Source organism: Amborella trichopoda, chromosome 9 (assembly GCF_054954075.1).
Source record: "Amborella trichopoda isolate Santa Cruz 75 chromosome 9, AtrichopodaSantaCruz75HAP2 v2.0, whole genome shotgun sequence".
NCBI classification, from domain to species: Eukaryota; Viridiplantae; Streptophyta; class Magnoliopsida; order Amborellales; family Amborellaceae; genus Amborella; species Amborella trichopoda.
Window position 1 is genome coordinate 56,878,081 of NC_142344.1, and position 26,636 is coordinate 56,904,716.

General features: G+C 34.9%; 2 protein-coding genes across 9 annotated transcripts in view; both read left to right on the forward strand.

Annotated features, from left to right (window-relative positions):
• The first annotated feature begins 687 nt into the window (after positions 1-687).
• On the forward strand, positions 688-9,078 carry LOC18447706 (bifunctional UDP-glucose 4-epimerase and UDP-xylose 4-epimerase 1). 2 transcript variants are annotated; one of them, XM_011630043.3, is made up of 9 exons: positions 688-1,107; positions 3,578-3,627; positions 4,705-4,840; positions 5,567-5,668; positions 6,538-6,765; positions 7,110-7,191; positions 7,355-7,437; positions 7,526-7,617; positions 8,611-9,078. In XM_011630043.3, the coding sequence occupies exons 1-9, from the start codon at positions 910-912 to the stop codon at positions 8,696-8,698; spliced, it is 1,059 nt and encodes a 352-aa protein (XP_011628345.1). In that variant the 5' UTR covers positions 688-909; the 3' UTR covers positions 8,699-9,078. The 2 variants fall into 2 exon arrangements, with proteins under 2 accessions (XP_011628345.1, XP_088704520.1); XM_088848394.1 differs by having other exon boundaries at positions 690-1,107; positions 8,488-9,078.
• Positions 9,079-20,665: 11,587 nt separating this feature from the next.
• The window catches only part of LOC18447704 (histone-lysine N-methyltransferase, H3 lysine-9 specific SUVH4), a 28,451-nt gene continuing 22,480 nt past the window's right edge, over positions 20,666-26,636 (forward strand). For 6 of the 7 annotated variants that reach the window (XR_016041651.1, XR_016041652.1, XR_002283322.2 and 3 more), the window contains exons 1-6: positions 20,883-21,287; positions 24,295-24,366; positions 24,656-24,718; positions 25,498-25,566; positions 26,229-26,283; positions 26,447-26,556. Coding sequence is in view for 4 of the 7 variants with exons in the window: in XM_020675808.2 (XP_020531467.2) it covers positions 20,892-21,287; positions 24,295-24,366; positions 24,656-24,718; positions 25,498-25,566; positions 26,229-26,283; positions 26,447-26,556 (765 nt within the window). In the remaining 3 variants the exon portion in view is untranslated. Of the gene's footprint in view, positions 21,288-24,294; positions 24,367-24,655; positions 24,719-25,497; positions 25,567-26,228; positions 26,284-26,446; positions 26,557-26,636 lie in introns of all 7 variants that reach the window. The other variant, XM_088848396.1, reaches the window with a different exon arrangement.

Below are 26,636 nucleotides of genomic sequence, written 5' to 3' on the forward strand. Positions count from 1 at the left end.
AATTATAAAATGGGATTGTATACTATAGATCATTTATTTTGGTAGCAATTGCGTCAGATATGAAATTATGGAGCGTGTTGAAAAGTTCGATTTTTTTTATTAGACTTTAAATTAATGGCTCAACTTAGTTGTGACCTCTTTGCATAAAAAATAAATGATCTTATTGTATATTACTCTTTAAAAGAATATTTTAAAATATACATAAGATATTTTATAGAAATTTAAATTTAGGATTATACACTATGAGACTATTTACCTTTAGTATAAAGAAGTTACAATCATTTTTAACAATTGGTTGCGAAATTCAATAAGTTGAAGTGTCCCACAACATTGAGCAATTTTAATCAATGACACGTCTCAAGCACCTTATCTCACATTCAATTATCAATAATGATTGTGACCTCATTGTATAAAAAATAAATGACTTCATTATACACATTTTATTTAGATTTTGAATCTATCAGTAGAAAATTTTGATGGGACTGAATTTGATCACCCCAGCCCAGATTCATATCCGACGGCACCAACTCAATTGTGACCTATTTGGACCAAACGCAAACAGCCTTCCTGTACATTTTATCCCGAAAAAATACGTGGGAATAAATGGATTATATGCTCTCACGGGACCACAAATCACTAGGCTTATTCATCGATACCCTATACGTACAAAATCCCCATAAATGCGCCTTGTTGTACTCAAAACCACAGAATCCCCACTGTTTAAAAGATTTCAAAGACTCCATTTATCCTTTTTTTTTTCTTTAAATACCCACTGTTTTTTATCGTATTCATGAACTGTCTCTGCAACTAATTTTGTTCCCTGTATCCGCACAGTATATAAAAATCGTATTTTTATAGTTTATACACATATTTTCTCTGCAACTTTTATTGGGTTTTGATCATTTGGCCATGGCTTCCCAAAAGAAGCAGTGCATCCTTGTTACAGGGGGTGCTGGTTTCATTGGAACCCACACTGTGCTTCAGTTGTTGAGGGAGTATTACAGGGTTTATATCATTGATAATTTGCATAATTCAGTTCCTGAAGCTGTTGAGAGGGTTAAGGTTTTGGCTGGTCCTGCACTCTCTGCAAATCTCCATTTCCATGTGGTATGCTTGTCATGATACTTTTTTTTTTTTTTTTTTGAGTGAGTTTTTTTTTTTTTAATATATAAAATGAAAACACATTTGTTTGGGTGAGTTTTGATTGGAGTTATGGCTATCTGTTATGTTATTTGATCAGTTCTGAGAATTTGGTCATGGGTAATGGAAGAATTGAATCATGGGTCCTGAACTTTATCCAAATCTCCATTTCCATGCGGTATTTCTATCATAATGCATTTTTTGTTTTTGACCAAATGGCAATATATTTGTTTGGGTGAGTTTTGGTTGGAGTTATAGCTATTTGTTATGTCACTTGATTTGTTTGGAAAAATCGAATCATGGGTTTTGAGCTCTCTGAAAATCTCCACTTCCATGTGGTATGTCTATCACGATACACTTGTTTTTTCCGTTAGATGATAGCACATAACACATTTGTTTGCATGAGTACTTAGCACATTTGTTTGCATGAGTCCTGGTTGGAGTTATGTCTCTCTGTCATGTTACTTGTGATTTGTTTAAAAAAGTTGAATCATGAGTTATGGATTGGTTACTTATTATTTGGAGGCTTTGATGGAATTTTTTGGATTGGTTCACTTCTTTTCAGGTTTATCTGTAGATTTTCAATTACTTGTGAGAAGGGTCTTTGTTGTTTATAAGGAGAAAAAGACATTTTTCTTTTGTTTATGTTTTTGTTGGGGTTTAGGGAGGGTCTAAGGGGTGTTCTCCGTTTCTTTATAGTTTTTTACGTATTATGTATGAGCTTCATTTGAATTCCTTTGATCTGGAGTCATATGATTACTTAAGACTGCTCAGATACCATTTTTGTGTTGTTTTAAGGTTTTTTTTTTTTTGAAGGGGTTACAAATGCTTTTCTTGAAGTGGTTTTAAATGTGCTTCCTCATATGTAACCTGTAAACTGATGTCTATAGATTTTGGCATGCGTCAACACAACATCGACCGACACTCATTTCAAGGGCTTAAAAAAAAACTCATAGACGCTTCTTGTTAATTTTTTTTGCTTGAAATTTCACAATAAATGTAGTTTAATGTCACCTAAATCCTACCTTTCCCTGTATCTGAACTGTGCATAGATATGTCATGTCTGAAAAGCCAATTTTTGGACAATGTGTATACAATGTTTTTTACAGTAGTATCTGTATCAGACAACAACACATGTATTTTTATCTTTGTAGCATTTGCCTTTTTTGAGTTAACGTTTTGTACTTGCATTTTCATGGTTATAAGTGGTTTTTGATGCTGAAGATTTTAACTGTTGTTCTGTTACTTGTTTTGTCTATGCAAACTATTGTTTTGCTATTGATATGAAGGTTTTGGTTTTTCAGGATGATGTGGAATCATGTTTCCTCTGTTATGGAGTTTATGATTTTATTTATTTTTGTTGCTGAGAGTTGGTCATATATAATGGGGCTAGCTTAGTACTTCCTACAGTTAGGAGCTTAATCACATGTCTTCCCTCTCAGACTTTTTATCACTGAAAACTGAAAGATTAAGGAAAATATCGCAGTATCTCTCACTCATTAGACATTTCTTTAACACTTAAATGAAAAATACAAAGTCACAATGAATGTCCCATAGAAGTCTTCCAAATATCAATTGCTTCCATTGCTACGACAGGCCTTTTTGTAATCGTCATTTATTTCTTGTAATGGAGACCCAAGTAAAAATTACCCAATATAAATCACCCAAAAGAATTAATTTGGCGATAATATTTCTGCAACCAATTCAAATAAAAACATGTGCCAGGTTTTGTCAATGCTTGTCCTTAATGTTTGTTTAGGAATGGTTTAGGTTTAGGATATCCGGTTGGAAGTTTCACATTTTCACTGTGATCAGATAGAAATCATCTTTAGAGGAATGGGGGTTGTGGGGTTCAATCAGAGTTCAAAGATCAGTTGTTTTGAATTCATGACCATTGTGTTGGTTATGGTCTATTTCGGGTCTGGCCTTTTCTGAAGCATAATATGGACACATAGGGTTGCTTTTCAGAAATTGGCAGTTCAGTTCAAATACCTGGAGCCTGCTAGAAAAAAATAAAAGACAAAAGAATATTATGGGGAAAATGGGGAGACACTTGGGTTAAAGAGATCATATCTCCATGAATGGTGGTAAATAGAGCCAAGTCCACAATGATCATTTTCCGTGCTTAGTTTTTCTGAGTTTTTATGCAAATATCTGTATTAAAGGCTTAGGTCCTCTTAACCCATATTTTCATTTTTTCAATTAAATTTTATTGTGTTTCATATGCAGAGGAAACCTAACTCCCCGAGTTTTACAGAAGTCGTGGAATTCTGTGACTGTGCCACAGAACTGTTAAGATGTAGTTTAAATTATTACTCAAAGTACTGTAATGGAAATTATTTATGAATATTCCGTGACTTTGCCCTAATTGTGAATAATAAGTTATTTAATCACATGTTTTCATTTATTGATGTGACAAAATAATCATGTCATGCAGGGGGATCTTCGAAATAAGGATGATTTGGAAAAGGTTTTCACTCAAGCGAGGTTAGTGGGTAAATGGCAATGCTTAATGCAAATTTTTTTTTTTTTTTGACAAGAGTGGTGAATAAAAGTGAAGTGGTTCAGGGGGGTTCGAACTTCGAACCCCAGTCCTGCCATAATGCAAATGTTATTATTGCTTAAAAATGGTCAATAATGAAACATTTGTGATAAATGCCTGCTTTTCTATTTCTTCAAGTTTAGATGACAATTCAGTGTTATTTTCTGACTTTATGTGATTGTCTGACTTCAACTTCAACTGAACGTTTGAAACATTTGCGATGAATGCCTGCTTTTCAATTTCTTCAAGTTTAGATGAAAATTCAGTGTTATTTTCCGATTTTTTGTGATTGTCTGACTTCAGCTTCAACTGAACGTTTGATTTGTTGACAGTTTCTTAATTCCACATTCATGAATAGTTGTATCCAAATTATTTTTTCGTTGGATTATCCAGTTGCCTTTTGTTTTTTTTTTTTTTTTTTCTTTCTTGGCCATTTTCATTGATTCATATGCAACCTCTGTGACCCACAGATGAGTCACAGATTGGCTTGGATGGTGAATGTTTGGAAAATAAAGTCTATTCAAACTTTGGAAATTTCCAAAATGCACTTTGTGCAAATATTATTTTGTCACAACAGTTCAGAGTTACTGCTTGCTTGGCAAGAAGCAGCAATAGCCAAATGAACTAGTTGAGGAAACAATTCATTTATATTGGACGACGATCTTCCAATTATATCCTGAACAGTTTTAAAGTGATTCTGAACAGAAAAAGGTCTACTATCAGTAGTTATTCAGTTATTTGAGTTTCAGGGGCACCAGTTGTTTCTGCTTGTCATTAGATAAGTTAGTCACATTAGCATATTCGAGTTACTGCAACTTTCCTTCTCAAACTCAAATGGTCTGACCATTTCCTAAAATTTGTATTCATAGAGTTTAACTTAATATATTGATAAGTTGTATTATTTGCATTATGGTTTGCCTTATAAATGTAATATCCATCCTTATATTGTCCTCTTCCAAGATTTCGTATCTTTATTGTGAATTACTTTTTTTTATGTAATAATTGATTTAAAATTGAGGCAGATTTGATGCCGTTATCCATTTTGCTGGACTAAAGGCTGTTGGAGAGAGTGTGGAGAAGCCCTTCTTTTATTACGATAACAATATAGTTGGAACTCTCAACTTGTTTGAATTGATGACGAAGTATGACTGCAAAAAGGTCTGCTCTTAGTGACTTTCTGTTTTTGTAGTTTGTTTAAAATGTTGCAACATGTCATTATCTTTTTGGATATTTAGAGAATTCAAGTACTATTTTGATGTTTTTGTAGTTTGTTTAAAATTTTGCAACATGTCGTTATCTTTTTGGATATTTTATAGAATTCAAGCACTGTTTTGACAAACTATGAACATCGCCTTTGGCATTTAAGGATTTTTAGAGATGGAACTGATGTATGAATAATTGACCAAATAAACTCTGAATTTTTTGAGAAGTGATTGATGATATATGAATAAATTGTAACAATAAACACCCAAATTGTCCATTCCCTTCCAGCATCTGGACCTCGTTACTATTGATGATATCAACCACTTGTGGCCAACCCAACCTAATTCATGTATAACATATATGAATTGGGGACTGAAGATTTACATTGAATAACTTTGTAATTGGTTTAATATTTTTTATATGTGGATTGGAAGGCGACTTGAACAAGGGTGGATGGCTTGTAATTTAATTCCAAATTCTGAAGTTTCACATGATCATCATCCTATTAGTTTGAAAACATCAGTGGCTGTAAGGTTGTCAATTAAAATAATGCCTTACAAGAAGTTTTATTGAACTTGTAATGTGCCTGTATCAATTTTAGCTCTCCCTATGCACTTAATTTTTCCTTTTTTCCCCCTGTATGTAATTATTGGTCATATTTTTGCTTTTTTTATATGGTAGATGGTCTTCTCTTCTTCGGCTACAGTTTATGGCCAGCCCAAAAAGATTCCATGTGTCGAGGACTTCCAGCTACAAGCGATGAATCCTTATGGACGTACAAAGGTGAATCACCACACACACACATGCATACACACACATGCATACATATATAAAAAAAGTTTAGGAATACATTTTTCCATTGGAGAACATGAATCTAATTGAGGCTTCTGTGGTGATTAATTTATAAATTAATTTTCCCAATACAATAAGAGAACTAGCCAAACAACAGTATTGCAAATGGGCTAGAATGACAAGTTGCTGGTTCAATCCGGACCAGAGACCAAGAAATTTGGTTCAGTGTTCAAAAAGTCGACTCAGGCTCTAAAAGTCAACTCAGGCCGACTACTTGGTCTATGCCCCAGCTGAGTATTCGCGAGTAACTCGGCCTGAGTAGGGCCGAATACTGTAGCAGCTGAAAAACTAATATAAAAATACAAAAAATCCCAAAAAAATAGGAAAATGTATATTCAAAGTAAGATTTAACAAAATAAAACTAATTGTCGTGAAAAAAAGTAGCGAAAAAATAGATTTTTAAAAAAAGGAGTTTGTGACCGGTGGGTACTTTCGAAATTTTCAAAAAAAGATGGAAAAATGTAAAAACAAGTATTCATGTCAAAAATACTTTCCAATCTTTGCCAAAATGATAGAAAACATAAATAAACACAAATACATATCTTATTTTTGGGGGATTTTTTATATTTTTTTAAAAAATTTTAAGATCCCCAAGTTGGACCTCCAACTCGGGCTCGGCAAGGGCCCAAGCCGAGTAACTTGGGCCAAGTGGAAATTCCTCGGCCGACTTTTTGAACACTTTTTTGGTTCTGATATAGTCCTAACGAGGCAACTCAAGCCAGTTTAGAAAAGGGAACATTTGTTGTTGATTGGCCATTTACTATATTTTACTTGATGATTGTTGTGAATTTTTCATCCAGCTATTTCTCGAGGAGATTGCTCGTGACATTCAGAAAGGAGACCCTAAATGGAGAATCGTGTTGCTAAGGTATTTTAACCCTGTTGGTGCCCATGAAAGTGGCCAAATTGGCGAAGATCCAAAGGGCATTCCAAATAATCTTATGCCATACATTCAACAAGTAGCTGTTGGCCGATTACCAGAGCTAAACGTATTTGGAAATGATTACCCAACCAAGGATGGGACTGCGGTATGTAATAATCTTTTCCCTTACTTACTCGTGTTTTGTATCTTTAAATTGTTCTCTCTAGGTCTGTTTTTACTGTAGGTTGAGAATTACTCATGTTTTATATTTAGAAGTACCTTTCTCTCCCCAGGATCCACACATTTGCCTTAACCAGCTTAAAAATGCTATATAATCCTTATGAGTAATATTCTGTCTTACTGGACTTAGATCTCAGTTGAGAAGTGCAATCTAGCTAAATATTGAGCATGAGTGTCATATATTCATCGAGTAATAAATGTGAATTGTGATTTTATCTTTAGACTGAGTATGCATTGTAATTTTCTTACTGATGAATGCTTTTGTAACAGATCCGCGATTATATCCATGTCATGGACTTGGCTGATGGCCATGTTGCTGCTCTCCAGAAGCTTTTCAATACTGAGAATATAGGTCTCTCTCTCTCTCTCTCTCTCTCTCTCTCAATATTTGAGGCCATCAAATGCAGTTCGAAGTTAACCAAACCAGTGTTTGGCCTCTGTTTGTTTGTTTGTTTCTACTGTGGTGATTAATGCTTCAGTAAATGATGATACCAATTTAGCTTTTTACAAAATAGGTTGCATTGCTTACAATTTGGGGACTGGGCATGGTGCATCTGTTCTTGATATGGTTGCAGGGTTTGAGAAAGCATCTGGAAAGGTAAGGCACGAGCCCCACATTGAATTGGGATTTTGTTGTACCAGTAAATGCATTCATGAACAACTTGTATGTCACTGAATCTTTTCAGAAAATTCCCATTAAGTTCTGCCCGAGGAGGCAGGGAGATGCCACGGCTGTTTATGCATCCACAGAAAAGGCTCAGAAGGAACTTGGTTGGAAGTAAGTACTTTATCCATGAATCCTCATTGTCAATTTTGAACTTGGTTAGCTACATCCTAGGCTTAATTCCTACCGAGGGTTGGGGTCCTCTCCCTACTGACTAAAAAAAAAAAAAAAAGGAATCCTCAATGTCAACTTGAAATTTGGAATTTATTCTGAATGGTTTCTATCAGTTAAAATCAATATTTCTTTTTCTTTGCTTAGTTTCCATTGTTGGTATCAGTATAAAACAATGCTTAAAAACTCTGTTTGGGCTCAGGACTCGGCTTCTGCCCAACTCGAGTAACTCAGGCGAGTCTAGTCATTAGTATACGAGCCTGCAAAAGACTCAAAATTGGAAAAATAAAAATAAAAATATGCTAAAAATAAAAACAAGTAAAAACACAAAAGAAGTTATCAAAGGCACGCGAAGTCTATAAATGGAAAAAGATGCATAAAGATGGAGTATTGAGCAATTTGATTTATAGCTTGAGACAATTTAAAAAAAATAAAAAAACAGAAAAATTTAGGAAAATATAAATTATGATAAGAAAATTCACAAATTATTAGTTAAAACATATGAATCATACAGAAATACATCTATACAACATTGATTATGATTTAGTCTATAGAAATTATAGAATTTCTACAACCCCAAGTTTGTGCATACCAACTTGCCTCGGCTCCCTGCGGAGGCCGAGTTATTCAGCTGAATCCGAATCTTGGTATTCTGGTATTGAACTTTTTAACCCTTAGAATTCATTCGTTTGGCCTTCTTGGTCACCAAGAAGACATGGACTTTAGTATCTATCGACTTCCTTGTAGCAGTTCAGGCTTGCAGCTAGTGGAAGGATATCTCTCTCACACACACACTATCTTTTCGTGCTGCAGGTAGTTCAACGACAGTATTTAAACTTAGGATGTAGTGTTACAATTGTGAATACCTTAACCAATCGAGCCCCAGCTTGAAGCCTCTTGGGCACATTACTTACCTTCTTATGATTGGTTTGATAGGGCAAGATATGGGATTGACGAGATGTGTCGTGACCAATGGAACTGGGCCAGTAAGAATCCATGGGGATACCACTCCCAGCACCCTTAAAGACATGTTTCCTCCACAACCTTGACTATTCACTAATCACTAATCATGCTATTTTAGACAGCAGATTGTGGCTTTAATGGATAGCCCTGCTATCCCTCATCAGAATAAATCTGCAGCAAAAAGAACTTCAAATTCAGCCTTTAATTACTTTGTTTTTTCTGATCTGGGCGATCCTCCTAATGCTTTTTATATTCATGAATAATTTATGGTTCTTGTTTCGAGTTTAAAAATAATTTAATTTTAGAACTTTTTTGGGGTTTATTGTTTAGAATCTTAAACACCATTCAATGGGAAAGTTGTGGAAGTTGATGGACGTGGAGAACAAAAACCATGGTTTTAAAAATCATCGATATAAATTTGAGTTGGTTGATTTGGATCAAGATTGGTTTGTGGGGGATTCCGGTTTGAGGAGTGATTCCCTCCATTCTTAGGTAGTGCTTTTAATTTCTTTGTTAAATATCGATCTAATCGTCTCGGGAATCGGCCAAGTTGGAATGGTCTTTAATTTCTTTGTTAAATATCGACCTAATCATCTCGGGAATCGGCCAAGTTAGAATGGGTTTTAATTTATTTGTTAAATATCGACCGAATTGTCTTGGGAATCAGCCAAGTTGGAATGGTGGAACCGGAATCCCAATTTGGCAATTCGGGGCCGAAATTCAAATGCACTGCATGGGACATTTGTGGAAATATGTCAAATAATGGATCATGCACGTACTTCGCATGGTAATATCACATTTTGTGGAAATGTGTCAAATAATGGATCATGCACGTTACTGCGCATGGTAATATCACATTTTATGGAAATATGTCAAATAATGGATCATGCACGTACTTCGCATGGTAATATCACATTTTGTGGAAATATGTCAAATAATGTATCATGCACGTACTTCGCATGGTAATATCACATTTTGTGGAAATATGTCAAATAATGTATCATGCACGTACTTCGCATGATAATATCACATTTTGTGGAAATATGTCAAATAATGTATCATGCACGTACTTCGCATGGTGATATCATATTTTTATAAGCAGGTCATGACTGCTTGCAGATGTCAAATTAGATGATTTGGGATGTGCTATGAAGTTTATAATTTTTTTTTTTTTTTTTTTGACCATGGGTCTAACTAATAATATGCTTCCGATCATCTGATTTTAAATATGAAGGACAAGAGTGATTACGACTTCCTTATTCTAAGGCTTCCAACCATCCGATTTTAAATATGAAGGACAAAAGTGATTACGACTTCCTTATTCTAATGCTTCCAACCATCTGATTTTAAATATGAAGGACAAGAGTTTCCAACCATCAGATTTTAAATATGAAGGACAAGAGTGATTACGACTTCCTTATTCTAATGCTTCCAACCATCCGATTTTAAATATGAAGGACAAGAGTGATTACGACTTCCTTATTCTAATGCTTCCAACCATCCGATTTTAAATATGAAGGACAAGAGTGATTACGACTTCCTTATTCTAATGCTTCCAACCATCCGATTTTAAATATGAAGGACATGAGTGATTACGACTTCCTTATTCTAATGCTTCCAACCATCCGATTTTAAATATGAAGGACAAGAGTGATTGCGACTTCTTTATTCTAATGCTTCCAACCATCAGATTTTAAATATGAAGGACAATAGTGATTGCGACTTCTTTATTCTAAAAGTAAACCATCTATTTCTATACTTTTCTATTTCTAATCCGATTTGAAATAGACTTCCTTATTCTAAAACTAAACGATCTCTTTCTATATTTTTCCATTTCTATTTGCGTATGGGCTATGTATGATACTATGATATATTTAGAAGAATTTGACAAAATGGAAACCATTGTGATTTTTATTTTTTTTTATTTTTTTTTATTTTTAAGAGTAATTCAGTGGGGTTGACAAACCCCTATCCGTTTTTTAAATTTATTAGTGGTTTTTTAATGCATTAAGCGATAATAAAACCCTACACCTTAACTGTGTGGCGACCCCAACCCCATTGAGAGATTTCTTTCTTGCACTCCTCTATCCTCTTCTTCTCCTCTCTTTCCTTTCTCTAAAATTTGGTGGTCCCATGGATTTAAATTGACATTTGGTCTCATGGTCAAAGCTAGTTACCTTTAATAGCATCTGTTGGACTCAAAACTCTCAAATAACGATGATTTCATTGTTTTTCCATGTCAAATACAAAATCTCATGCGATACTGTAAGGTTCAAAGCTTCTGAATCACATTAATAGTGAAGTACCAAACTTGCATGTCTCCCATTAGAAAGTAAATATAAATAATATTTTAAAAAATAAAACGTCAAATAATACACTAACTTTTACTTTACTAAGTAATAACATACAAGTTGACTTCCTCTTTCAAACCAAAATATGAAAATGCTCAGAGGACTCATTTATATGGCATCTAACTGAAAATAAAAGATTATAATGACCTAATTGTAATATTTAACCCAAAAAGAGACAAATTCGTTTAACAAATAATGAAAGGATAGCAAAAACATCCATTGTGAATTGACAAGATAAATAAAATGAGAAAAAAAAAAGAAGAAGAAATGAGATGAAATCTCGAATTTGAAGAACGCAATGAATGAATAAACTTTTAAAGCTTGATTAAGCTAAACACATTAAAAAAAAGTTGAAAAATAGTGAAAAAATGGATTTTAGAAAATTGATTTGTGCTCAGGGTATTTTTGAACATTTTAAACAAATATGAAAAAATGTGAAAATAAGTATTCACGGCCAAAACACTTTCTAATATTTGCCAAAACGATAAAAAAACATTTAAAAACATATTACAAACAAGTCCCTTATTTTTTGGGATTCTTTTAGTACCTTGTCGGACTACCAAAACCATATATGCCAGTGCCCGGTTTAGGAACCGTTCGATTCGGACTTGGACTAGCTGAGTTGGCAAATACTGGTGCAACAAACATGGGAGTAGGATTTGTGGAACTTGGGTCAGCCACAAACCAAATACTCCAACTAAACAAACACGCTCTAAAATATTATAGAGCTTGTTGGGGCGTTAATAGTTCTCACTTTTAATGCCGTACAATTTTCAGTTTTACATACTCGAGCAAACTAATATACCTTTGTTTCGTAATATAATATTAAGAGGAGTACGATATAATTTAAATGGGGTGTGGCATTTAATGTTTAATGTCATGTGGATGATGTTACACCCCTCCTAATAACAAAAAAATACCGCTAAAAAAATACTCTTTCTACAAAACAATGCTATATGAGTGTGCAAGATTTATTGAGCTCTATAATATCTGTACCCTAACCTAACCCATCCCCTATAATAAAAGGGAAATACTACAATAAAATTAATGATTAATATTAGAAATTAAGGTATTAATACAATAGTATCAGTTTCAATGTTAGATTGAGTACCATCTGATATTCACTATGTCGATATTCAAATATGCCAAATATGCTCTAGGTTAAATGTTTTTCAGGTAGTATTTACTCTATGGACATTTAAATATATCATAAATGGGTTAATGTAGGAACAAGATAGCCATCAACTTGATAGTATGTTTTCTTTTCATAAATTATACCGATATCACATAAATCCAAATAGCTCTAGGTTAAATCCAAATATGCTCTAGGTTAAATGTTTTTCAGGTAGTATTTACTCTACGGACATTTAAATATATCATAAATGGGTTAATGTAGGAACAAGATAGCCATCAACTTGATAGTATGTTTTCTTTTCATAAATTATACAGATATCACATAAATCCAAGTCTGTTTGGTTTGAGAAGACATCCAATTTGATATAAGAAGTTGAATTTTAAGATAATGATAACTATATTGATCTTCCCCAATGTCCTAAATAATATATGAAATTGCATTTTTTAAGAAAACTTAATTGAAAAGATAACTCTTCCCATATGTCCTAAATAACCAGTATACTATATGATGAATGAGGTGATTGATTGAATCATGTGGAGATAGACATGAATTCCACATGCATTTAATAGTGTTTAGAAGTTGGTAATGTATTTCTCCTGAGTTGTATAATATAATAAATTTAGCACCAATGTATTGGAGATATCTCCACATGAATTCCACATGCATTTAATAGTGTTTAGAAGTTGGTAATGTATTTCTCCTGAGTTGTATAATATAATAAATTTCGCACCAATGGATTGGAGATAGACAGCTAACTTGAATATTGCCGTATTTTGATATTCTTGAATTTTCTACCCAACCACAAATACCCTCTAACCAATTTCGTATTACCAATCATATCAATCTTCCCTAATGTACTAAGTAACATCATCAATCTCCGGGATGAAGAATAATCCTGTCCAATATCCTAAATAACATTATTAATATCCTTCCTAATGTACTAAATAACATTATCAATCTCCAAAAAATAATCTTGTCCAATATCCTAAATAGTCCTAAACAACACTATTAATATCCATAAAAAAATTTGTAAGGACGTATAATTAACTAAAAAGGCAAATTCTTATCTTAGTTTGGAGTAGGGGATTTATTTTGTACATAATTTATGCACTTATTTGTTTATAAAGGAAGAACTCATAGTTCAATGGTCGAGAGTCCTCAATGTGGTGATTGTGGAACCCACCAAAAGCATGACAACCAACATGAAAAACACGTTTAGGAACCAAAAAATAATATATGGGTTGGACCTAATGAGTTTTCTATGGTTAAATTTTGACAAATTGATGAAAGAAATAAAAATTAAGTTTTTTAAAGTGCAGTAGGGGCCAAATCCCCACTGACGAACCAATTTTTTTTACGTACCAAAAAAATAAGTATGGAGAAGTGTTAGATTCATTATCTAAATTAAAAGAAATAGTTTATATGAAGTTGCAACCTTAAAATGTAGAATTAACGTGCACCTAAAAATCCCATCGTAAAAGATTGTTTTGATGTTGGAAAACCCTGTAATTGATTATCTGGACATCGAGATGTATAAATACAAAAAGAATAAAATATTTCGAGTCCTAAAGATAATGTATATTGCAACATATGATCTGGATCGTCCATTTTTTAGATTTTCAAGTGTTTATAGATCTACATTTTTTGAATCTTTTTTAGAGTTAAAGATTTTATAGTTAGAAATGAAAATAGATTATCAAGCCATCTTAAAACTTTTTTATACCAAAATTATATTTATAACCTTATTCCGCTCTTAGATTTGCAAGTTGACGCTAGGGTTTGATAAGGTGAGGAGATAGATTATGTGGGGAAAACGGCTAGGGTTTGACGCTAGGGTATGAGAGAAATGCAAGAGAAGATTGATATTGGACACTCACAAAGAGCTTAAAGTTGCAGTTCTCGAGCCATGGTATATTGATTTTTGAGAGTCAGTAGTATATTGAGAGTCGCGTGCGTGTGCTGAAGGAGTAGGATATTTTATAGCGAGAAAGAGAGTGAATGGTTTGAGGCAGTCATATGTAGAGAGCAAAGTTTGAGGTCTGCCATGGATTTTTCAACCCCTACTTTATCCTTTGAAGCACACGCTCTCTCTACTACTTGACAAGCATTTTATCTTCTGGCTATCGACTCCTTTTCACCCCCTTCGAAAGATGTTTCGGGGTTGACCGAGTGGCAAGAAGAACCTAGAACCTACTCTATTCACCTGTTGTTCGTTTTTTTCAGATCAACCGAATTGTTTTTTATCTATCTTCAGTCGCTGATGTCCGTAGAGTGACTGCTCGAAAACACTTGAGGTTGCGGAACAAGTCTTTGACCATTGATTATTGGAAACCCAACGATCACTCATCCCTAGTCCCTATGATTTATTATTGGGTGTGTTTTTTAGGTCTCCCCTTTTACCCTTGGAACCTAGGCATCTTTCAGAGTCCTGCTAATCGTTGTGGGGAATATTGTGAAGTGGACTGGGATTATGTGGTGGATCAGGATCTGTCCTTTGTTAGAATCAAAGTCTTACCTAAGTCTTAAACCCTGAGTAGATCTATCTACCTAAGTCTCAAACCGTGAGTAGATCTATCTCAAAGTTGGTCATGACTTTTTTCTCTTAGATATTATTGTTGAAGGCAATCCTACCCCTCCTTCTGATTCAACTTCGGATCATGATATAAAGAAGGTGATTGAAAATGAACCACTTTAATCTTGGGTAGAGGCAAATTCAGCTGTTATAGTGAGAAAAAAGTGGAACCCAACCGGCCGTTTGTTTAAAACTGATTTCACTGGATTTTCTTTTAATGGTGCAGGACCCTCTAATGAATGTTCGATTGGATTGTCTTTGAACGATGTTTACCTCTGTATATAAGGACCCCAGACCCTACTCTTTTATGTCCTCTTCTAGGAAAGCTATGGTGTCCAGTTTCCTTAGATGGGTTGTTGATCGTCCTACTATCATGGAAGGTAATAATGCATCTGGTGCAACCCCCCCTCATTTGGATAGTGCACGTGATTGTCTTGCTATTATCGAAGGTGAAGATCCCTCATTGGACCCTCTTTGGACAATGAATAACCTAATTTGAAAGCGGAGGTTATAATTAATGGTCTAATCATGACTCTTGTTCTGACACGTACTACTATGGTTGTATCTTTGGCAGTCGTTGCCCTTGAGTTTCTTGACAACCTAGCACAAGTGTATGATGCCGATCTCCTTGTGGTTACTACTGAACCGCTGATTGATCCCCCCAACTTTTAATCTGAGGACAATGCTGCGTACTTGGGTATGTTAGGGGACATGGGTGCCTCCTTCCACGCACCAATTTTGCAGGTTCTCAATGCTATGGATGCCATTGCCCAGGCAGTTGCTGAGGCAATGGCCAACGATGTTGTCCCTCTTTCGATGGTTGATACCTCTATGGAAGACTTGAATGCTTCATCTTTTCCACATGCTATTGCTATTGCAAGCGAGTCTCCCATCATCAACTTTGATGAATATTGTATTATTCTTTTTTTGGAAACCCAAACCACTGCAAAAGCTAAAGGCAATACCATAAATTTCACTTGAACCTACTCGTTCCTCAGCTAGACTTGCAGCTTGATGCACCACACCCCACTCGGTGGCTGGTGATATTTCATTTAGAGACACTTGCAATGAATATCAGCCCCTGGTTAACTCTAGCTCTTATTCCTCAACTGCCTCGGTTAAAGATGGTGGCTTTGACGGGTTGGATACTATCTCATCTTTTTATGAATATCAATTGAACGTGTGGGGACTTAGAGAAGAATGCAAGCGAAAAGAGGTTATTTTCTTAGTTACTAAATTTCATCAAGTCCCTCTTTTCTTGATGCTAAGAAAATATGTGGCAATAGTTTTGTTTGTTTTGAGGGATTGATGCTCAAGGTAGTTTTGGTGGTTTATGGCTTTTATGGGACCCTACAATTCTTCTGTGCTGGAACGTTTTTAAAACTGATAGATGTATTGCTATCACTTTTGAAGGGCCTCTTATAAATTTTTGTAGGGTGCTAGTTAATGTTTATGGGCCTAATAATTATGCTCTTAAGCATTCTTTTTTGGATGACATTTTCAATATCTCTATTTCTTCTGGGCTGTCTGTTTATATTGGGGGGGACTTCAACTTGAGGCATCCAGATCAAATTTCCTCATCTATTTGCTTTAATTCATATATGCACCTGTTCAACGAATTCATTATGAGGAACAACGTCCTTGATCTTCTTGTTTCTGAGGCACATTTCCCTTGGTAAAAAAATAGTGTAAATCACTTAAATTATTTCCAAGCTGGACAGATTCCTGGTTTCTGCCGAATGGGATAAAGTCTTTCCTCTTGTTAAGGTCAACGCTTTAAGTAAGCTCTATTCGGATCACCTATCATTGTCTCTTCATACCGATGAAGTAATTGTTGGTCTAAGATCGTTTCGGTTTGAAATTGGTTGGCTTGAAGAGCTTGATGTAGTTTATATCATCAAACAAACCTGGGGTAACTGCGTTATCTTGGGAAGTGCGAGGTATCTGCTACAAAGAAAACTTAATTTTCTCAAACTTAAACTCATTGCCTGGAAGAAATCTACCAAATACCACATTAAGTATATAATTGATACTGCTGTTATGGACATTGAGATGTTGGAAAACCATATTCAAGAGCAACAACAATTATCTACAAATTATTAACTAATAATAACATTTTGTTAAATCAATTCATGATTATTTGTGATTAAAGGAAATCTATTGGGGGCAAAGGTCTAGAGTTAAATGGCTCAAGGAGGGTGACTATAACACAAAATTCTTTCATGTCATAGCTAATTCTCGCAAGACGCAAAATGACATTACGGCACTGCGTATGCTTGGAGTTGTTGAAGGAGATTTTATAGGTAAATAAAATGCTATCATCAATCATTTTCTTAATGCTTATTCATGTAAGCATAATCTTAGGGTTATATTGGACGGGGTTCCAATCAAAATGTTATCCCCTGATTCGGCAGATGACCTAGAGAGGGAGGTTTTTGAAGAAGAGGTGAGAACAACTGTTTTTGGGCTAGCAGGTGATAAGGCACCCTGATCAGATGGTTTCATTTTGGTTTTCTTTCAGCGTTTTTTGGGATTGCTTAAATCAAATTTCGTGTCTATGGTAAATGAATTTATGTGCAGTGGTAAGATTATCAAAAACATTAATTCCACATATGTTTATCTTATTCCCGAAAATGATATCATTGATGACATAGGAGATATTAAGCCCATTAGCTTTTTGTTGAGCCTATATAAAATTGTTGCAAAAGCCTTGGCTGAAAGACTCAAAGTGGTCCTCCCTTCTCTGGTTTTGGGTGAACAGTATGCTTTTATTCGTGACAGAATGATATCAGATAGTATTTTGGTTGCGCAAGGATGTCTTCACTCTATATCTCTTAAAGAGAAAGGTAGGGTTGTTATCAAGTTGGATATGGAAAAAGCCTTTGACAAAAATGTTGAATGGCAAGTCCTTCGAGAAATTATGAGATGTATGGGTTTTGGCACCAAGTGGATTTATTGGATTTTGTATTGTCTTTCTTCGGCTCACTTCTTCATCATAATTAATGGTTGTCCCAGAGGTTTTTTCAAAGCTTATAGGGGGTCTTAGACAACGTGACCAACTTTCCCCTTTCATTTTTTTCCTGATGGTTAAGGTTTCAGTGTGATGTTTAAAAATACAGTGATGAAATAAATACTAGAGGGGTTCCAAGCTGGGACCAAAAGGTTTTTTATTTCACATTTACAATATGTTGATGATACTTTGATCTTTTGTGATGCAGATCCAGCCATGATTAAAAATCTCAGTGTTTTCCTCTTGTGTTGCCAACTAGCCCTATTCCTCAAAGTGAATTTTCATAGAACTTATATGGTTGGAGTTTTATGTGCCAATGATTCGCTTCATTATTTGACTCTTATTCTTGGTTGCAAATTTGACTTTTTCCCTCTCAAATATTTGGGGGTTTATTTCTCATATTTGACGCTTCCTAAGTATGTGTGCGATCCTCTAAACCAGCAGTACCAAGTTAAGTTGGATATTTGGAAGTCTAAGACTCTTTCCTTGAGAGGTCGTATTACCCTTGTCAAATCTACCTATACAAATTTGCATATTTATCTCATGTCTATTCTACAAATGTCGAGCGATGTTATTAAAATCGTTGAAAGGTTTATGCACAACTTTATAAGGGGTTCTTTTGATGATGACCATAGAAAATTATATTTGGTAACATGGAATAAAATTTGCACTCTAATGAAAATGGGTGGCCTAGGAATTCGAAAGCTTAAATACACGAGTTGGGCTCTTCTATCTATGTATTGGTAGCAAGTATGGTTTTGAACCTTTCACTCATTTGATTAAAAAATGGGGAGGAGGTAAATTTTATTCACAAATCTTAAAGGGAATTTATAGTTACAAAAATGTGGTGCTCGATAATTCTCGCTAACTTATTGGTACTGGTAACAAGATTTTCTTCTGGTTTACTGAGTGGTGCGGGTATCAGCCCCTATACCTTATATTTCCAGATCTCTTTGCAAGAGTAGGCTATCCAATGGCAAAAATGTCAGACTTATTCTGTCGCTTACTTTTGGGTGTCTCCATATGGAATGCTCAATGTAGTTATAACATAATGCCAGACCAAGTCATTTCACAATTTCATAATTTATTATCTATCATTTAGGATGTTTATATCTCGCATATAGGTGAAAACAAGGTTATATGGGAAAGTGAAAGTGATGAAGTATTGTCTGTTAAATATGCCTATCCATTACTTTTCTATAATCGTCTAAGGTAGTCCAAAGATTATCTTTTTGTAATCTGGAAATGACATATACCTATGAAGATCAATGCTTTCTTTTGGATTGCCTATAAATGTCTTATTATAGGCAATATTCGAAAGAGGGGGAAAATCATTCCCAATATGTGTCTCATGTGCAAGAGCAATCAAGAAAATAGTTGCCACCTTTTATTGCATTGTTTATTTGCAAATGATATTTGGAAGTGGTCATTCAGCCTTTTGGGTATTACTCTTATCATGCCAGCAAATCTGATTTCAGTTATTAATCATCATTTGGAATATATTCAGAAGTGCTATTTTATGGTAGATCTGGCTAGTGCCAAACATACACACTTTTGAAGGGAGGTCTTTAGACTTTTTGAAGGGAGGTTTTTGGATTTTGCAACCATTAAAATAAAATTTTGCAGACTTTATAAGGCAGGTACTCCATTACTGTTTATGGGAGATGAATTTCAATGGCAGATGTAGTTGTTAATTTAAAACTCCTAGCTTTCTTTTATGTTTCAAAATGCCACTCATCTTTCACTTGCACCCTTCTTCTTGAAGGTGCTTATAAATTCAATTTTGATGGATTTTTTTTGGGAAATCCAAGGCAAGGTAGAATAGGTGGTCTTTTTAGAGATCATGAGGGTACTACTATCTTCTCATGTGATTCTATCACGACTAACCAGGCTGAGGTTTCTCTTATTCAGGCTTGCAAATCATTGTTAGCAGAAATATTCAGGACATTATTCTGATCGAAAGAGACTCTCTAAATGTTATCAAATGGTGTAATAAAGAACATAGATTCATTTGGTCCCTGCATGTATTTTGGCTGAAGATCATTGAGATTTGTTTGTAGGCCATAGCGTTTCATTTTTCCACGTTTACCAATAAGCAAATGATGCTGCTGACCGCTTAGCTAAGCTCGACATTTATGTCCCCCTAATTCCAGCATTGTGTAATTTTATATTGTTACAACAATTTATCAATAAAAGCTTTTGAACATCGTTAAAAAAAAAAAAAGAAAAAAAAAAAGAAAAAGAGTTGCACCTTAATTTTATTGTTTAAGGTTGCAATTTTATACAAACCATACCCAAAATTAAAACTTTAATTTAGTATCCGGCAATCGTGGTATTTCAATCCAGCTACTTGTTACCTCTTTTTTTTTTATTTTCGTTGTCTTTAATTTCAAATATTGATTCAACCAATGTTAAAAAACCAAACCAATGTTAACAAAACCAATTCGATTGCCAGTCCAATTGGTTGGACAAGAAATCTAAAAAATAAAAAATAAGAATAATAGCTTAAAAATACGAAACAAGAATAAAAAAATCAAACTTTATAAAACATGTCTTAACAATCAAAATCAGTCTGTTTCGTTAGCCAAAACCAATAAAATCTTAGTTTTGACAATTTTTAACCAATCCTTGCTTTGAACCAAACCTATTAACTCATTGATATGAGCTCTTATTAACGCACTGATATGAGCTCTTAGGGTGCTTATTAACGCACTGATATGAGCTCTTAGGGTGGTTCTGGTCGGTCCAGTTTGGTATTGATAACTAGGGTTCAGGCCAAGAAAGACTCATGTGGTTCGTTAATTTCAAAAAAAAAGAAAACAGAAACGAAGATTTATGTGTTCCTGCCTTTTTAAGATCTCCCCTGCTTCATCACCAGGCAGCGATATTTTGTTCGGAACTTGAAAGGGGCGATCCAGAAATATTTATAACAAAATGTGGCATTTCATTAGTAGTTGAGTACGAAAAAGCGCCGCCGATGCAATAAACGCACGGGGGAGAAATTGACGGTTTTTGGACACTCAAAAACTTTCCCGCCCTTTCAACTCCAATCTCTCTTTAAAAAACAAAGGGATCTCTCTCAAATTTGCAACTCCAACTCCAAGAGCTATGGGTTCTGAAGCTCGCCATGTTTCACCAAAAACCACATCACAGGTCGATGTAGATGAAGTTGCAGAGGTTACAGTGATGAAAACAGTGTATAGCAGAGTGAAGAAGAACTCGGTGGCGAAGGTTATCTCCGAGAGAAGATGCAGTTCTAGGGTTAAGAGAAAACCAGAAAATGAGAACGATATGGTTTATAGATTTGATAGGAAGTACGAAAGGAGAGGCACGAGTAAGAAGGCGAAAGATCGCCATGGACGAGCCTCGGATAATCCACTCACTGGTTTGGGATCTGAGCTTGTCGAGAATGTGAAGGAGGAGGAGGAGCCTCCAAACACTGCAATGGAATTAACTGAAACAATGATCAATGTGGTGGAAAATTGTGACGCCCAATCCCATAACCAGGCCGGGATGAGTGCATCTGCATTGGTGAAGGATACACTAAGAGTTTTTGATGCACATTTCCTTCGTTTTGTTCAGGTACAAACGGGTCAATGGGAGGTTACTGCCTTTGTAGCTGATTGCTTAATTTTAATGTTTTACTGGTCTTTTTTTTTTTGTTGTTGTGTAATGGCATATATTCGAATGTGATAGCAGAGGAATAGTGTATTGTCTATTAATAATGTTGGTTATTTCAATTATTATTTATCATGGTTCTTTTACTACTACTATTCGTTGTGTTTTATTTTCCTATTATTGATCATAGTTTCTATTATTATTATTATTATTAGCTGAACCGAAATGGTTGGCATCAATGTTCAAGAAGGTCGATGTGGCCGCCATGTGGTCCTAAGGGAAGGGGATTGGGGTGGGGGCTATATGTTGTTTTGTATGTGTGTGTTTGGTGAATGTGTGTATGTGCTTAATGTGTGCATGTGCTGCGCACTTATGTGTGTGCACGAGGTCTCGTATGAAATTGTTAAAGATCATTCTTCATTTTTTTTTTTTTTGTCCTTTTGGATCTGTATTTGTCACAGAGGTCTTGAACACTTGGAGGATATGTCATGATCGAGAGAGAGAGATCCTCTGTTTTTCTTTTCTTTTGGATCTGTATTTGTGAGAGAGGTCTTGAACACTTGGAGGAGAGAGAGAGAGAGAGAGAGAGAGAGAGAGAGAGAGAGAGAGAGAGAGAGAGAGAGAGAGAGAGAGAGAGAGAGAGAGAGAGAGAGAGAGAGAGAGAGAGAGAGAGAGAGAGAGAGAGAGAGAGAGAGAGAGAGAGAGAGTTTTCTTCTTATATGTAAAGAGGGAGCATATGTGGCCGCCTAGGCGGCATGGGAGCCAAATTTTCGTTTATTGGTTGGGATAAGGCTAGCCTACACGGCAAGGGAGCCGAATTTTCGTTTATTCGTTGGGATAAGGCTCGGATGATGATGATGATTGATATTGTTGTTGTTATTGTTATTATTTGAAGCGCAAAAAGAGATTAGGTCAACTTTGTTTGGTTATTTTTGGACAAACTTCAAGGACTTGAACCCATGACCTCCCTCACTCAAACTGATATATCTAATTCTCTACCACTAAATCGAAGCTTAAGGAACCATTACTACTTCTACTACTACTACTCCTACTTGGAGTGCCGATGTTAGCAGCAAAGACAAATCATACTTTAAAGTTGAAATATTTCAAATGCAAAACCATTATGTGGTGGTTCACTTAGCAGGACTCAAATTGTCCTCTGAGGACGTCAAGGACTAGGAGGAACTTGCTGTCAATTGTGATGATCCTGGATATTGAGATAGGGGCATGCTTTTTGGTGTTCTATTCAAGAACTGGCTCACAAAAAATTGTGGGAAATTAATCCATATACCCACGAGAGATGAACTATGTTATACCCATGTCATTTGATTTAATTTCAAAATACCTATAAAAGAACATATGATCGTGAGTTTGAATAGTTGCAAATGGGTAAAATATTGAATAGTTCATCTCTTATGGATATTTTGATAATTTTCTCATAAATTATCATAGTATTATGCTGTTTCATTAGTAGACTTTACCTCCAGCTCAGTGTAAGACTATGGTTTACTTTCTGACTATTTTAGATAAAGAAAGCCTTTTCTTGCTGCCACCATCTTTTTATTACTAACTTTTTGCAAGTAACATGTAATCCACTGCTATAAATCAATTTGCAGTTATATGGTGAAATGTTAAAAGGTCGGGGCATCTGGTTAGGAAGTAATGCTATGGGGTTTGATACATTCCCCTTGGTATGCTAACAGCCTAACTGAATAAAGATACTTATTTTTTTGATTAACTAAAGAATTCGGATCAATGCTTCAAGGCTTTCTAAGAGAATGGAATAACAATTATAAACATGGCATTTGGAGAGAAAAGTATCAAAAGATTTACATACTCTAGAGTTTTCTATAGATTAGTTGTGATTTAGTCACAATTTCACTGCATCAGGATGATGTTGTCATATTATTAGGATGTCAACAACTTTTTCTTGTTGGTTAATCCAAAGAGTAGTTGCACTTATTCAAACTACAACCTGATAATTTGTTTCCTTTGGAGTTCTTGTCCAACTCCTAGATCGGAATGGTCTGGTCTGATGAGGTGATAGAGGTGTGCATTGTTTGTTTTTATTACTTTTACTTGATTTTGTTACTCGATTTTGTATCATATCAAAATGGTTTCAATTGGTTTGGCAAAATGGATGAACTGGGTTTAAAGGAAGTTAATGGCATAGATTGCTAGTCTGTTTTTTTTTCTTCATTTGCTGAGTAGATTGAGATTGAAATTAATGGACTGTGTTTATTAGCTGTAGTTTTTAATGATTTTTGCAACGATTTGAAGCATCTTATGGCGTTGACGTAGACTACCAAAGTATCTGATTTGCATTATGTCATCAACGCCTTATCCCAACTATTTGAGGTCGGCTATACGAATTCTGTTCCACTATTTTGCTTGATCAAGGGCCATACCCTTAGTAAGGCCATCGGTCCTCATAACTTTTCTCACTATTTCTATTCATGTGCATTTGTGTCTTCCCCTTGACCTTTTATAGCTTTCCACTTGAACCAAATTGCACCTCCTCTTTTTTTAATTTATAGTTCTTGGCCAAAATAAAATTGGAAGAAAGGTTTGAGCTCCATGATTTGATGGACTGTTTAAGGAGTAGAAGAAACCTACCCAGTAAAAAACTGAAAAGGAATTCCAATAATCACTGAATCTGGAGTCAAGTTCCAGTTTTTCAAGCCAAGCAAGTTCAAACTTGAAGTGTCTAGGGCCTGAGGTGAGAGGCTAACCTGAAGAAGGATAGGTTTGTGGTCAAAGGTGGGCTTATAGGAAAAAACATGATCTAGATTTTATTGATTTATTTTTCTCCTTGTATAGAGTTTTCATGTGCATATATTAGAAGTATTCATGCAATCTTTACATTTGGTCATCCACTTGTAAGCTAGTCTTCATTTATCTAGTATCAAGTCTTGGAATTGAATATAGATATTAGAAAAGTTAATTCACTAATGTCTCAATGATTTTGTAGGAAGAGGAGAAAAGGTGTGGAAAAGTAAAAGTAGCCAATGAGCCAGAAGTTGGTAGTGCTTGCAAGCCTAAGGTAGTCATGGGTCATAATTTGATACATGTAGTTTACATGCATGCCCATTTTTGTCATGGGCACAATAGTTACATGTCTCATCTATGTACCTATATGAAAATGTATCTCATTCTTGTGACGGAGCCACCAAGATCTCTTCGGAGCTGAAAGGTCATGGGTCACTATTTATTAGAAGCCAGTCAATTGTTAATCAACAGGGTTTTGCATTTCTTTTGATGGTTTCATTATTGTAGAACATGTGATTGATTTGATAATCACCACAGGCTAAGATTAATTTTCTGTTTTATAGGGTAAGACACACAAATTAAGAGGCAAAAACAACTTGAAATCTACTATTGCAAGACTGGATAAGGTAATTTGCATGTTACTTTTAGTTTTTTATTGTCTTATGATCGTCTATAAGTCATCTGCTTGTCATGTTTAAATATAGTTGTCCTTACATACTACTGTTCATGCAGATGAGCGTGTGAATAAGGTTTATTTCTTTTTCTTGCTCCTGGTTCTTATTGTTTTGCCCCTTTCTTGGTGCTGATGGGTATCAGTCTTTCTCATAAAAAATTTCTTTACGAGGAATTTCATTTAGGATAACTGCAGTGATAAAGATAATAGGTGCTAATTGAAATATATTTGTGGACCAATTATCATTTGGAGGAGAGAGAAGCAGATTACTTTTGCATTGTCCATCTGTTTAATTAATTTATCATTTGCAGTAAAGAAAAGCAATACCTTTAGGTGGTATCTTAATTTTTGATTTAAGATTCATCTTGATTGAACATACTGAATTTTTGTGATTTTCCTCTTTACAAACTTTTTCTTGACACTTTTTGGTAACGATTTTAACGTAAACATTTTCTCTCGCATTTCTTTTGTTAAGGTTTAACTTACCTCATCTCATAGTTACTGAAGTTGTTGGTGATTCATGTTTCAATTCTTGAATAAGTCCGACCTGTTTGTTGGTTTTTTTAAACTGGAATATGTCCTCTAGTTATGACTCATTTTCCGAGAGTCTCTTAACGATCTTTCAACATAATATTGGCATGATATTTTCATTTGCTAGCACAAATGGGTTAACTTATGTTTAATTGTTTAATTCTTGCTTCTGGCCTCATTTACACTTGCGGAGGACTGCAGGAGGGTAGTGCCTCTGAGGTAGACATCAAATCGAAAATCAAACGACCTGATCTTAAGGCCATATCCAAGGCAAGTAGCTGTTTTGTTTTTTTAGGCTGCAAGGTGGCTATGTGATAATTTTATATGTTTCATGGTGGTTCCCTATTGTTTCTTCTTGACACTATTGACTGCTTGTGCTTTTTATATGCAACTGTGTTGTTCCAAATGTGACAAGAATTTTGAAATTTTTTGGCTTTGTTTCTGGATTTTTTTCATTGTGTTCCATTCTTTGATTGTTGAAGTTGGGAAAACTGTTTATTTATTTGCTTTTGGCGTAGTCTATCATGTCAGGTCACTCTTAATTGTATTTTACGGGAACCAGTGAGTTTTCATTGTCAAGGATTGACTAAGCAGTTGATGCTTTCTCCTGCTACAACTTTTCTGATCCTTGATATATTGCTTTCTAGTCTAGGATAATCTCTAGGGTCTGTAAATCTGTATAACTGTTTTGGCATTTTTGAGTTCTCAATAGAGCAGTGTAGCAAGTATGCCATATGGCTTGAGTAATATGCACTGTCAATGAAAATATGATTTTCCTGTATATAAAATTGAAAATGATATGCTTTTCATTCTTCGTCGCATTTTCCAAATTATTCACTGTTCCAATATTGTTTAGATTTTTTTTCATATCCCTGATTATCCCAACTTCATATGTTCTTGTGTTGATGCCTTTGTCATATTTTTTCTGACAGATGATTGAAACTAAAACAATTCTGTACCCTGAGAAAAGATTTGGTAACATTCCAGGTCTGCTGCTCTCATGTATCTGGGTATTTGAAATTTTATGTTGAAACGTCTTATATGCTTATTTTTTCCTCTGTTGTTTATAATCTTCCAATGTGTAGTCTCGTTATATTTGCTGTCTTAGATGGCTCCGAAAAATGCTGATATGCGCCTGCTATATTGACAGGTATTGATGTTGGGCATCAATTCTTTTCTCGGGCTCAGATGGTTGTTATAGGTTTTCACCAACACTGGCTAAATGGAATTGATTACATGGGAAGTAGCTATAGTAAAGTGGTATGTTTCTAGAAACATTTTGAGTTTCTTATTGTGTAATTTTTTAATTGGTCATTAGAAGATGGTCTGATTCGTTTAGT